The sequence below is a fragment of the Anopheles arabiensis genome, chromosome 2 (assembly GCF_016920715.1).
Source record: "Anopheles arabiensis isolate DONGOLA chromosome 2, AaraD3, whole genome shotgun sequence".
NCBI lineage: Eukaryota > Metazoa > Arthropoda > Insecta > Diptera > Culicidae > Anopheles > Anopheles arabiensis.
Window position 1 is genome coordinate 69625403 of NC_053517.1, and position 12778 is coordinate 69638180.

General features: G+C 41.3%; 1 protein-coding gene across 1 annotated transcript; it reads right to left on the reverse strand.

Annotated features, from left to right (window-relative positions):
- Window positions 1–573: 573 nt before the first annotated feature.
- On the reverse strand, window positions 574–1639 carry LOC120893902 (carboxypeptidase N subunit 2-like). Its single transcript, XM_040296109.1, has 2 exons — window positions 733–1639; window positions 574–584 (listed from the first exon to the last, which is right to left on the reverse strand). Exons 1-2 carry the CDS (start codon window positions 1637–1639, stop codon window positions 574–576), a joined length of 918 nt encoding a protein of 305 aa, XP_040152043.1.
- Between the last annotated feature and the right edge of the window lie 11139 nt (window positions 1640–12778).

Sequence of the window (12778 nt, forward strand, 5' to 3'; positions counted from 1 at the left end):
CTATTTAAAAATCTATTAGCCACATTAATGACCCATTAGCGGTGTTCTAGTGTATTTCTTATGGAGGAGTTTTATGATGAAATGCGAGAAGTGAGCCTACCTGCAGTAATAGTTCGGCTCTCACTGGCTGGTCACTTAGCGAGCCCGAGATGCCACACGGCACGATCGGAAGGAGGATCATGCCTCTCTCGGAAACAGGGAGCGGGAGCGGGACGGTCACGCTCAGAATCTTGGTTGATAAATGTTAGACGCTTTATTGTAACAAGCAGAAATATTAATTGGCAAATCCCTCAAAAATTAATTGGCAATAATAAAAAAGTATTGATTATGAGATCTATTTTTAGCAATTTGACAGATAACACGTAGTTCGATTCGCCCGGTAGTCAAGTGATTGCCAGCTTGGATAAATATTAAATACTTAATAAATATTTATTGTCAGTTGAAATGAGTCCGTTAACTGCACACCAGTAAGCAGAATTCTACACAAAAGCCACGTCGAAAGATGATCTACCTTTGTTTTGATCTATATTAGGCATTATATTAGATTTAATAAATTTAATGCTCTTCAATCGATTAGACGACGGCTAAAATTGAAAACGACTCAAAACATTTTGAAATAAAATTTACCACAATTTTCGAAATTTCCCACAATTGATCTACCCTAATTTATTTAATTAAGTATTTGAGATGTGTTACGGATGCAGCACACTGGTTCTTGTCCAATCCTCATACGTGCTCGATCGAACGTGCAGTCAATCGGGTTGCCTAACATTTCCAGGGACGTAACGTTCGGAGACAGGCTTTTGATATCGAACGTATCGATCGAATTAAAGGATGCCAGGATATTCAGACCGTAATCCGCTGCTGGAACACTCAGCACTTTAATGTTATTGTTTTGCAGGCCGAGAATCGATAACGATAGCGAAACGTTGTCGAATACCGCCTTCGTCAGCCGGTTGTAGCTAATGTCTAAATGGTACAATCTTTCCAGCGTAAAAAGGCTGTACCACGAATCGAAATCAGTCAGCGCGTTCCTTTGGAATATGAGGTACATGACGTTGGGCATGGTCAACGGTAGGCAGCTTGGCAACGTCACCAATTCATTACTACTCAGCATGAACCGGTTCAAGCTGGTAATGTTCCACTCGCAACAGTTAAGTGTCTCAATACGATTATCAGATAGATCGAGAAATTTCAAGCTATTCGACACCAGCGCCCCTTGCATTCGCCTGATCCGGTTTCTATGGAGATCTAGCGTCTGCAGCAGCTTCATATTGTTGAAGCCGCTCAAGTCGATCGTGGTCAGCAAATTGCCACTGAGAAACAAGTCTCTCAGCTGCGCGAAATTGCCCTCCGCTGCGTCGGACAAATGAAGAAACAGTATTTTGTTATCGCACAGGTTCAGGTGACGTAGGTGCGTTAGCTTGCTGAACAGATTCAAGTTGACCGTTTCAATGGATGATTTTGATATTTCGAGCATCTCCAACGCTACCAGATGCGCCATGGTGGCCGGCACGCTTTTCATCCGGCTGTCGGTAATGGTAAGAAAGCTTAACCATTCATTGCCTACTTCGAGCGTAATATCGCTGAGATACGTTTGTTTGAGTTTCAGACGTGATATGGTAGCGGCGGACGGCATTACCACCTTTTGAACGGAAGATCGTTCTATCTCGACCTCGATTACATTGTTTATCGCCCTGTTCACAGTGTCAAAGTTGAATGTGTTGGTTTTAAGATTGATAAGCTTCAAGCCGGTCTCGTAGTACAGTCGTCAACTCGTACGACTTAACAACATGCCCGTCATGGGTTCAATCCCCAAATAGACCGCGCCGCCATACGTAGGACTGACTATCCTGCTATGGGGGGGAATCAATTAGTCACTGAAAGCCAAGCCCACAAGTGGGTACAGGCAGGCCTTGACCGACATCGGTTGTTGAGCCAAATAAGAAGAAGAAGAAGAAGAAGCTTCAACAAATAAGTTTCGTTCGGGATGTGGCAAAGCAAAAATGAGCCTTCCTCGCTGGGAGACCAGTTCCTTATGGTACACGTCATGTCAGCGCACAAAAACATGAATGCTGCACAGAGCAACGGTACTAGGAGCAGCAAAGAAGCGCTACAAATAAAACTTGTCCTAAAGAGAACAAAACAAAACCAAAAATCAAACCGGGTATAGACACTAAACAAAAATTAAATAATTACACTGAATACATTAATGCTTTCGCCAAATCCGCGACGAAACGCGGACAGACCACGCTTGAGATATCTACTCGTAAATGTCTAACACTGAACACTGTGGTCTGCTGTGGAATTGGGCTCCGGTTGGAATGCTTTATCACGTATAATTTGCCTATCGTAGCGCGTTATAAGCGTATTAGATTCCAGCATTATCAAAAATCTATTACGGATATAAATTAGTCCGAGCAGGTTTTATTTTATGACAATTTAGTAATACAGTCTTCCCCCGAATTACGCGAATTCGAGTTACATGAATTTTTATTTTTGACGGTTCATATGTCAAATCAGTACAATTTTCTCCATCAATTGTCAAATGAAAAATAATTTTCAAGATTTCTAAAAGGTTTAAATCACTAAAAAGACAGAAATAATCGAATTTGCCCCACGAATTGCATTAAATAAGTAATATATTACATAAATGAACTGAGCTCAATCAAAAATCATTATTAATCAAGTATATTTGGCTGTAAAACCTGATATTCGACTTACGCGAAAATACGAGTTACGCGAATGTCTCCGGAACGCATTATTTGCGTAACTCGGGGTAAGACTGTACAGTCAATGATTTAAGTATGTTACGTCGTTATCTACTACTTTTCCCGCCTTTTTTCGGAGTTTTAGTCGTTATCGTAGCATCGATCCGATTTGTTTTTACTTATTCGTAATTGGTGAACCCTATTTCTATTGAAAACTATAATAAGCTCTTTAAATAAACCGGTTAACAACGTATTGATTGAGCAAATGTCATTAATTTTAGAATTTTAGAACAAGTTTTGATGACGAGTAAGCGCTCACAGACACCACGAAATTTCAGCAAGCACAGGTAAGATTTTACACACTAACACGGCTGGCAATTGTGTCAAATTAATTTTGTAAGCCGAAATCTCACCTGAAATTTTATCGGGATGCCTGTATGCGCCTGCCAAATCTTTTTGCATATCACTAGCAAACGGGTACCGTATTATTTTGTTTTGATGTTCTGACTAGTGTTGTTAGCGATGACGTTCTTCGACATGAAATTGCCTACTTTGACACGATTTGAAGCTTCGCCAAGATCTATTAAGGAGAACAGGTCGATGCAAAGCCCGTTGCTAGGTTGCCATTTTCAGCTCGCTTTTGACAGTTTCATGAAAAAGTGTTTACAAAAAAACGGCTAATAGTTAACGTGGAAAAGTGGACGAATTTACTATTAGGAAGATTATATTGGTTAAATTTCTTGCGGTCAATCACTGCTGAAGAATAAAGGAGAAGTAATTGCAGTCTCTGCTCCCATTGCTCTGTAATGGGATGGGATCCGAAGCCCTCCGAGGGATAACATACTCAGAAAACTTTTTTTACTGAACTTAAGTAAAATTTTACTGAAATTTTTTTGACTGAAGTTTCAGTAATCCTTTCAGTAAAAAGAATGTTTACTGAATCATTCAGTAATGTCCGGTGCTCACCAAAATGACAGCTCGTTTACTGAAATCCCAGTACAGCCATTCTCATATTACTGATTTTTCAGTAGTTGGTAGCGATTAAAATATGACGAAATACTTCTTTTAAATTGAGTTTTTATTGATGCGCAGATATTGCCAGTCGCTCAGTTCATATTAATACATGTTTCGTGTTGTTTTATACAGTTTTTATACTGTATTTCACCGCCGCAAGTGTAGATGGTTCAGTAAGCGCTCACAGACACCACGCAATTTCAGCAAGCACAGTGGATTTTAGCAAACATTTTACACACCAACACGGCTGCCAATTCTTTTAAATTAATCCCGTAAGCTGAAATATCACCTGAAATTTCACCAGGGTGCCTGTAAGCGCCTACAAAATCAAGTAGCGCCATCACGAGCAAGTAGGTACCGCATTGTTTTGTTTTGATGTTCTAACTGACAGATCGATTTGACAGAATGAATTGCTGCATTTTCAGTAATTTGTTTTACTGATATCCAGTGAAACGACTAATTTGACACTTATTTTACTGATTTGCAGTAAAATGCGTACTACTGAAATGAACTCAGTAAATTATTTTGCTGAAAGTCAGTAAAAACATGACATTCATGCTGAAAGTCAGTAAAATATTCTATTACTGAACCGTTTCAGTAAAAAACTTTACTGAAGCAGGATGAGAAAATTTGCTGTGTAGGTTCTCCCATCCAACTCCTATTCCGACACGTCCTCGTCGTGCAGAGTGGTAACATGTGCCTCCATATATCCTAGCTTGGGTACACGGGCTAGATCCAACCCCTTGGGCGGATGATGGCATATGGCGAACCAGGAGGGGGGTGGGTATCCCGGGAAACTGGGTGCCTGAACGTCGGGGGGGCAACCCGACGCTAAATAAAACGGCCACGTGGGCGCAGGGCCAGTCACCCAGTCTCATGGAACAACTGACTACAGAAAGCATCAGAAGTAAGTAGAATTGCAGTCTACTCTGTATACAGATAACCTCATTGCTTGCCATTCCGTGGCCACGAATGACTACCGTTTGCAACGGTCCTGCTGGAAGAATGATAAGTTCAATAGGCATAAAACAGTACAGTACATGTTCCAAGTGGGTAACAGAAGTCCTATTTACTTTCATTTAAACACTAAGAGTAAAATGAAACATCGAATCGGCACACACAAGTACAATATTCATACCGTCTTCTGCTTATAACCCGGCGACGAATGATAGAAGAGATCCTTGGATTGTATCAGCCATGTAATATACTAACTGGATTCTAATTATTGTAATACTCTAATATGAAATGAATGCTAAATGTTGAACAAAACTCTTATTCACTCCATAGCAACGTCCATCGCTAAACATAAACAATGTTCAATTTAACTGTCAAAATTTTCCCATGGCTTTCTGTCAATTTACTCTAAATGCTTCGACCTGTTCTCTTTCAAAGACTTTGGTAATTTTGTTCGAAGTGTCACGTCGGTTTGTTGGGGATGATAGTTCGAAGCAAGTACATATGTTTAGTTTGGAATTCCTTTATTCAGATCCTACGTTGTGTTTCTTAATTCTTCTTCTGTTTCTCTATCTGGACGTGTGTACAACTCCTTCTGTCAAAATAAAACCTGTCATCCTAACGTCATAAACGTCTGTCATCTCCCAATTCACAAAACCAAACGTCTCATAGCAAACATTACGCCCACCTAAATTTCCTAAATTTATATCTACTAGTACGGTCCCCGAGTTACACGGTTCTCGACTTACGCGGATTTGGAGATACGCGGTTTTCTAAATTTGACAGATTAAATGTCAAATCAGTACAATTTGCTTCAAGTTCGGTATAAATTGCATTTTTGCTAACAAATTGAAACCGCTTAAAAGCCAGAAATATCATAATTTTCTGCACGAATCATATGAAATAAATGATAAAGTGTATAGAAGTTGTTGGGAACTAAAACCAAAGCGGATGAAATCTCTTGCCAAAAACGATTTATTATCTTATTACGCGCCAAAAAATTTGTCCGTTTTTCCGCGATTGGTTTAGAAAAGGGCTCGTTCCTATCTTGCGGCCCTTTTTAACGCTTTTTTCCTGTTACGCTTCGTGCCTTGTTCGTGTACTGGTCGCTCGTTTTAAAACGTCCCGTTTATGACAGGTAGTTGGAACGCAGGATTCCAACAAAAGTACTAAATTAAATCAAAAACTCCGAGTAATCAATAATATTTTAGTCAAAAAACGTGAAATTCGACTTACGCGGATATTCGAGTTACGCGGATTCGTCGAGAACGCAGAAACCGCGTAACTCGGGAGCAGACTGTACTGCTCTTCCTTTTCAAATGGCAACAAACATATGCGCGACACTGGACGTTTCAAAAACCCTTGTTGTGTACGAAGAGTTCCACGCGAACGATACCATCGGAACCAGGATGAACTTCGTGGCTTCTGGCTAGTGGCCACTCGCAGGGTGCAACGTTATCCTCCTTCAAGATCACCATTTGGCCGACAGCCACACGCTGAGGAACAAGAATCCGTTGATTGTTGTTGTGTAGTTCACACAAATACTCGGTCCTCCATCTCTTCCAGTGCCGCTGCACTAGCTGTTGAAGCAATTGAAATCGGCGCACGCGGTTCTCAGGGACGTCCACAACGTTGTTATCAGGCAGCGCCATCAAAGCCGTCCCGATGAGAAAATGCCCCGGTGTTAGGGCATCTACTTCACTAGGATCTTCAGATAAGGGAGTTAAAGGGCGGCTGTTCATTTGCGCCTCTATTTGCACCAGCACTGTTGACATCTCCCCAAACGATTGTAGGCGAAAAAGCTTTCGCAAGTTACGTTTCGCCGACTTGACTGCTGCCTCCCATAGTCCACCAAAATTAAGCGCACGCGGGGGTATGAAGTGCCATTCTACCTTGTTTCTAGCACATTCCGCCAGTACAGCCTCCTTATGATGCGGATCGTTGAGAAGACTATGCAACTCCATTAGCTCAGTGTTTGCTCCTCGAAAGTTTAGCCCATTGTCTGAGTAAACCTTAGTAGGAAATCCTCTACGCGAAACGAAACGACGGAATGCTGCAAGGAATGCCGCCGTAGACAAATCCTCCACTAACTCAAAAACTGCTTTGACTGCAAAGCAGACAAATACAGCCGCGTATGCCTTTGTTGCAGCAGCCTTAGGATGAGCGGGCTTGAGATAGAATGGCCCGCAAGAGTCAACTCCTACAACCGAGAAAGGGCGCGTAGGCGTAGCACGAGATTCAGGAAGTTGCCCCATAGGTTGAGATACTGTTTTAGGATCTGCTCTAAAGCACGTTACGCAGCTCTTGCAAACCGAATTAGCAATTCGTCGGCCGTCGATCACCCAATATTCCTTTCGCATTTCAGCCAACGTGGCGCGAGGACCTGCGTGAAGCAATCGGCGGTGGTATTCGACTGCTATTAGTTTGGCAAAATGACTACTTCCTTGTAGTAGCAAAGGGTGTTTTCCAGAGTACTCGATCCCAGTTTGCTGTAGACGGCCACCAACACGGAGTAATCCATCTGCATCGATAAAAGGATGCAGAGATTTCAAACGAGAAGTTGCACGTACAGGTTTTCCGGATGATAATTCTCGCATGTCGTTCGGAAAGTAGACGTTTTGAAGCATTTTGACGAACGTTATTTTTGCGTTCTCCAGATCTATGGTGGTAATAAATGCTTCCCTGTTGGCGCCTGTACCCTTTCCATCGCAAACAGTATGCCGTGAATCTTAGTGCCTTCAAATAGCAAGAAAAACGTTTCACCCAATTCACCGAATCAATCGAAATTGCTGCTTTGTTCTGCTTCTTGTGCTCCATCATTTCCTCAGGTGGAACTTCTATCATCTTACTTTCCTTCCATTCTTCTCGTGGCGATGACAACCAACTAGGGTCATGGAACCACAAATCGGACGATAACAGCTGTTGAGGTAGAGCTCCTCTTGAAACTACATCAGCCGGATTTTCTGTACCTCTAATGTGCATCCATTTGCAGCACTTTCCGATGTCCTGTATCAACGATACCCGATTTGCTACAAAAGTGACCCATGTATACGAAGGAGATTTGAGCCAATGCAAAACCACTCTAGAATCACTCCACATAAATGTTTCGATTTCTTGCATGCCCATTGATTTGCTTACATGATTCCACAAATTTATCGCCACCACTGCCGCACAAAGCTCCAATCGGGCCAAGCTGATTCTCTTTAACGGAGCTGGTCTAGATTTTGCAGCAAGTATTTCGACCTTTATTTGCCCATCACTATCCGTTGATCTTAAATACAGGACTGCTCCATATGCCGCTTCGGATGCATTGGCAAAACAATGAAGCTGCATCGATGTCGATTTTGGCAAACGAACGTATCTCGGAATCTTGATGTCGGATAGCAAGGGTAGATTAGCATGAAATCCTTTCCATTCTTCTGCAAGCTCTCACGATAATGGGTCATCCCAGTCGTGACACGCAATCCACAGCTTCTGCATCCTTATTTTTGCCCAAGAAATAATTGGAGCTATCAAACCAAACGGGTCAAACAACCTGGCGATCATGGAGTAAATTCTTCTCTTCGTTAAAGGCACCGCGTACTCAATGGTGTTGGCTTGAACATAAAGATGATCAGATGCTGGTAGCCAAACGACTCCGAGAGTTTTTACTGGATCATCAGATATAAAATTAACAGCAGTTTTCGAAGCGCGATCAGCAGGGTTGATTTTCGTTAACAACATTTTTGAATTCGTACTCCATTTTTGTAAACGGAAACCTCCTTTCGCAAGTAGCTTCACGAGTTGCTCATATAACTGCAAGGCTTCGTCTTCTGTATCGGCGCCTCCTATATAATCATCTACATAGAAATCATTTAAGAGTGCCTTCTTTGCGACCGGAAAATTATCGCCTTCATCGAGAGCAAGTTGTTTTAAAACACGAGTCGCTAAAAATGAAGACGGTGACAAACCAAAGGTTACTCGCTGCAACTCATAGGTTTCTACCGGCTGAGATTGATCGCTCCTCCAAAGTATACGTTGTAACGGGGTGTGGTCTGGATGGACTTTTATTTGCAGGTACATTTTCTCTATATCGGCTGCTATAGCGATTGGATGCAATCAAAATCTTAGCAAAAGGTTCAGCAAACTATCTTGGATGACCGGGCCTTTCATTAATACGTCATTCAACGAGCAGCCGCTCGCTGTCTTAGCCGATCCATTAAACACTGGACAGAATTTTAGTGCTAGTGCTGCATTCTTTTACTACAGGATGGTGAGGCAGGAAACATTGTACGGATATATCGTTATCACCTTTAGCCTTTTGCAGATAACCTCGACTAACGTATTCATTAATCACTGCCGCATATTCATTTTTCAAAGTAGGGTTTCGGTCGAAACGGCGTTCTAGCTGCTAAAAACGTCGCATAGCAAAAGATTTAGACTCACCTATGTTTTTAGCCACTCCAGCGTGCTTGAACGGTAATCTCACAATATGTTGGAACCTTTTCGCAAGGTACCCAACGACCTGTCGTAAACGCGCGTTTTAAAATATGTGAGATATCGGTTCGGGTTTCAACCGATCGCGTTCGGTTCGCAAGGAAAGCATAAAAAGGGGCGACAGGACACGAAGAAGGTCTCTAAACCAAAAGCGGGAATCGAAGACTAATTTTTTGGCAAACGTAGAACAATAAATCGTTTCGGCAAAGAATTTACACCGCGTTGGTTTTCATTTCGCAACACAATATATCTCCCGGAGGAATCGCGATCATGTTGTTGCTGAAAGCTGTCCTCGCACTCTTGTTCCTCGGACGTCCATTTAACGGCCTCTGGAATTTGCTCTATTTCCCAAAATTTAACAATGAGCTCTTCGAGCGAAGGTTTGGTACCAACATGCATGATCGACTGCGGAACGATGCTCTTATTATCATCAGCTTCACCCTTTACTTTACCGGTCGCTAACCACCCAAAGACAGAATCAATAAACGCTGGCATGTTTCCGACAGGCTTCCGAACTTTGACTGTACCATGGCCCTTTGTCTGCAAAAATTCATGGTAATATTCTGAGCCCAGCAAAATATCAATTTATCAATTTGTAGGCGAAGTTCCTTGATGCTATTTCCGATTCAACGGTTTTAGCTGTGAATACCGGGCATTTGCCTACGCCTACTAGCTCTTTGCTGCGACCTTTTCCGTTCAGATGCAAACTGCGACATAGAGCTTCTGATATAATATTTACTTGTGCACCGCTATCGATCAACGCTCTTGCTTGTTTCTGCTTTCCTGAAGAATTTTTAACAAAAATAATCGCAGTAGATAAAAATATATGATTTTGCGATGCGGTTATAGCTGCATTTACTGACGATGTGGTGCTATTCGATTCGTTCACGTTCAACTCATTCATTTGTTCCGATAGCGATCCATTTAGCTGTTCTCTATGCAGAAGAGTATGGTGTTTTTTATGACATTCGGAACATCGAAATCTCATCTTGCATGCCATAGAGACGTGCCCCGGGCGTAGACAGTTACAGCAAAGCCGTTTTTCGCTTACAAATTGATATTTGTCATCAATTGAAATGTTGTTAAATAGATTGCATGTATGAAGTAGGTGTTGCTCTCCACATTTTATGCAAATCTGAATCTGGGATGTTACGTTCATTCATTTTCTACATATTTCTCCCAATCATGGTGTGTTTTTTCATCCAGCTTTGATAGCATAACTTGGATAATAAGCATACCCCATTCATCGGTACTCTCTCCTAACTGCTTCAGAAGCTTTATATTTCGCTCAAACGTGTCCACTAATGAGTGAATTTCCTTCTGGCTGGAGGATTTCAAAGCGGGATACTGCAATAAAGAATTAACGTAACGCTTTTTTAGTACATACTCATTCGAAAATCGCTCAACAAGAGCGTTCCAGGCTGGCATATAGCTTGCTCCTGTCGATGGAAAAGAATTATCGTCGTCGTATTTTCCTGAAAAAACTGGAAGCGACAAGTTTGGTAATTTGATAAGGCAGCTTGATTCACCCATACTATCTTGCATTTGACTTTCCGATTCTTTCACTCGCACTGCTGGAGCTTCTACTGGTGGGGGCTTAATAATCTTCAATCTGATGACCCAAATAACCAAGATACCGAAAACGCCACCTATTTCCTGTACTAAAAATCCAGTTGTATCAAACAAAGCCAAAGCACTGTCAGTTTGGTGGATTAAGCCACACGGCCACAGAAGCGGCCACTTCAATGTTGTTGAAGTAAGTTTTTATACACGGTTTCACCCTAAAATGTGTTTAACTATGCAAAGGAAGCGATTAAACGCGTGGGTTTAAGTTCGTTTGTTGTAAAACATACTTGTGTGTGTTTGTTTATTTGCAAATGGACTCATCCATCTAGCTGGTCAGTGCACAGTTTATACATTTACAATATTGACGAAGTTATGCAGTGATGTAAGTGAATGAGTTAAAGTAATCGATGTGTTAACCCTGTCACTGGCAACCAAAAATACATCATATTCCAGGCAACCGGGCTACCCGGGTAGCCAGCGACTTTGGAGGCTTATAACTTTTGAATGCGTAATCCAATATTGGTGCAATATTCTGATGAAAATTAAACAAATTAATGCAGTTTCTATAACTGTGCATAGATTGGTTCAACTCGCTACCGTTTTTTAGTTATAGCTTTTCAAAGTTGGCAGGATTTTTTTTGAAAATAATTACAAAATGTGAAACATATTTTTTTCAGTACTTTACAAAATTTTCACAGCCAAATGGCTCCAAAAGCTTTGAGAACTATATGTTAAACGTATTGTATAAATTTTTCAGAATTTTTCTATGAGCGATAAAAAAGATAAAGGAGTTTTGATTTGAATAAAAACCGTTACAATACAGTGGGCAATAATAATAGGGGTATTGAAAAATTTAATTCTAAAAAACAGTTTAATTATACTCAAAAAATTCTACGAAAAATTCCAGTGAAAGATGGCTGTGGATTACACACATATTACAAATTTCAAGTCAATCGGATTCCTAGAATCAGAGAAATGAGCAATCAAAATCGATTTGGCTACCTGGGTAGCCGGTTGCCTGGAATAGGGTTAAATCCTGTTAAGCATATTTACCCTAGCCCGCTCTTCATCCATCTTTTCCTCGTCAACATGTTTGGAAAAGGTGGGCCAAGCGCTGGCAAGGTCAATACATCTTATTAGAACTGACAGGTCCGATTGTTCTAAAATTTGATGGGTTAACGACTGAATCGACCACCACTAACCCACGTGAGAGTCGCAACTCGTTGGCAATTGCCTCAAATTCCATCCAGCATTTTTCCAATCGATTGAGTCGAGTCGTTGCTTGCTCCTGCGTTATGCCGTTTGCTCGCGCTGCAAAATTGTCGATCCGTTCGATGCAACGCAAGATGGCGTCTTTCCCCAAATAACCAAATCGTCCTTAACCCACTGTAAAACCACTTCAAACCCACGTGGGTTTGTGGTGGTCGATTCAGTCGCTAACCCACCAAATTTTAGAACAATCGGAGCTGCCAGTTCCGATCCGATGTATTTATCTTGCCCACCCTTAACCCACCTTTTCCAAAAATGCTTTGAGGAAAAGTTTGGTCAAGGGTTGGCTAAGGACAATATGCTGAACAGGATTTTAACTCTTCGATTGATTAAATTCATTCACTTACATCACTGCACTTAAAGTTCCGCAATATTATTAGTCTATAAACTATGCACTGACCAGCGAAATGAAAGAGTCCACTCGCAAGTAAACAAACACACAGATACACATATTACACATGGACGTTCCACAACAAACCAACTTAAACACACACGTTTACTTGCTTCCTATGCTTAATTCAATCACATTTTAACACCGTTGTGGCTTAACCCACCAAACTGATAGTTTTTTGGCTTTGTTTGATGGAACTGGATTTTTAGTACGATAAATTGGTGGCGTTTTCGCCCATATAACCAAGATCCCGAAAACGCCACCAATTTCTTGTACTAAAAATACAGTTCCATCAAACAAAGCCAAAAAACTATCAGTTTGGTGGGTTAAGCCACAAGACCACAGAAGCAGCCACTTCAATGTTGTTGAAGTCATTTTTTTATGAACGGATAATTTA

What these genes read in the sequence shown, in the direction of transcription:
- LOC120893902 (XM_040296109.1), bottom strand. Translation starts at nt 1,639, where the DNA reads ATGCCGTCCGCCGCTACCATATCACGTCTGAAACTCAAACAAACGTAT.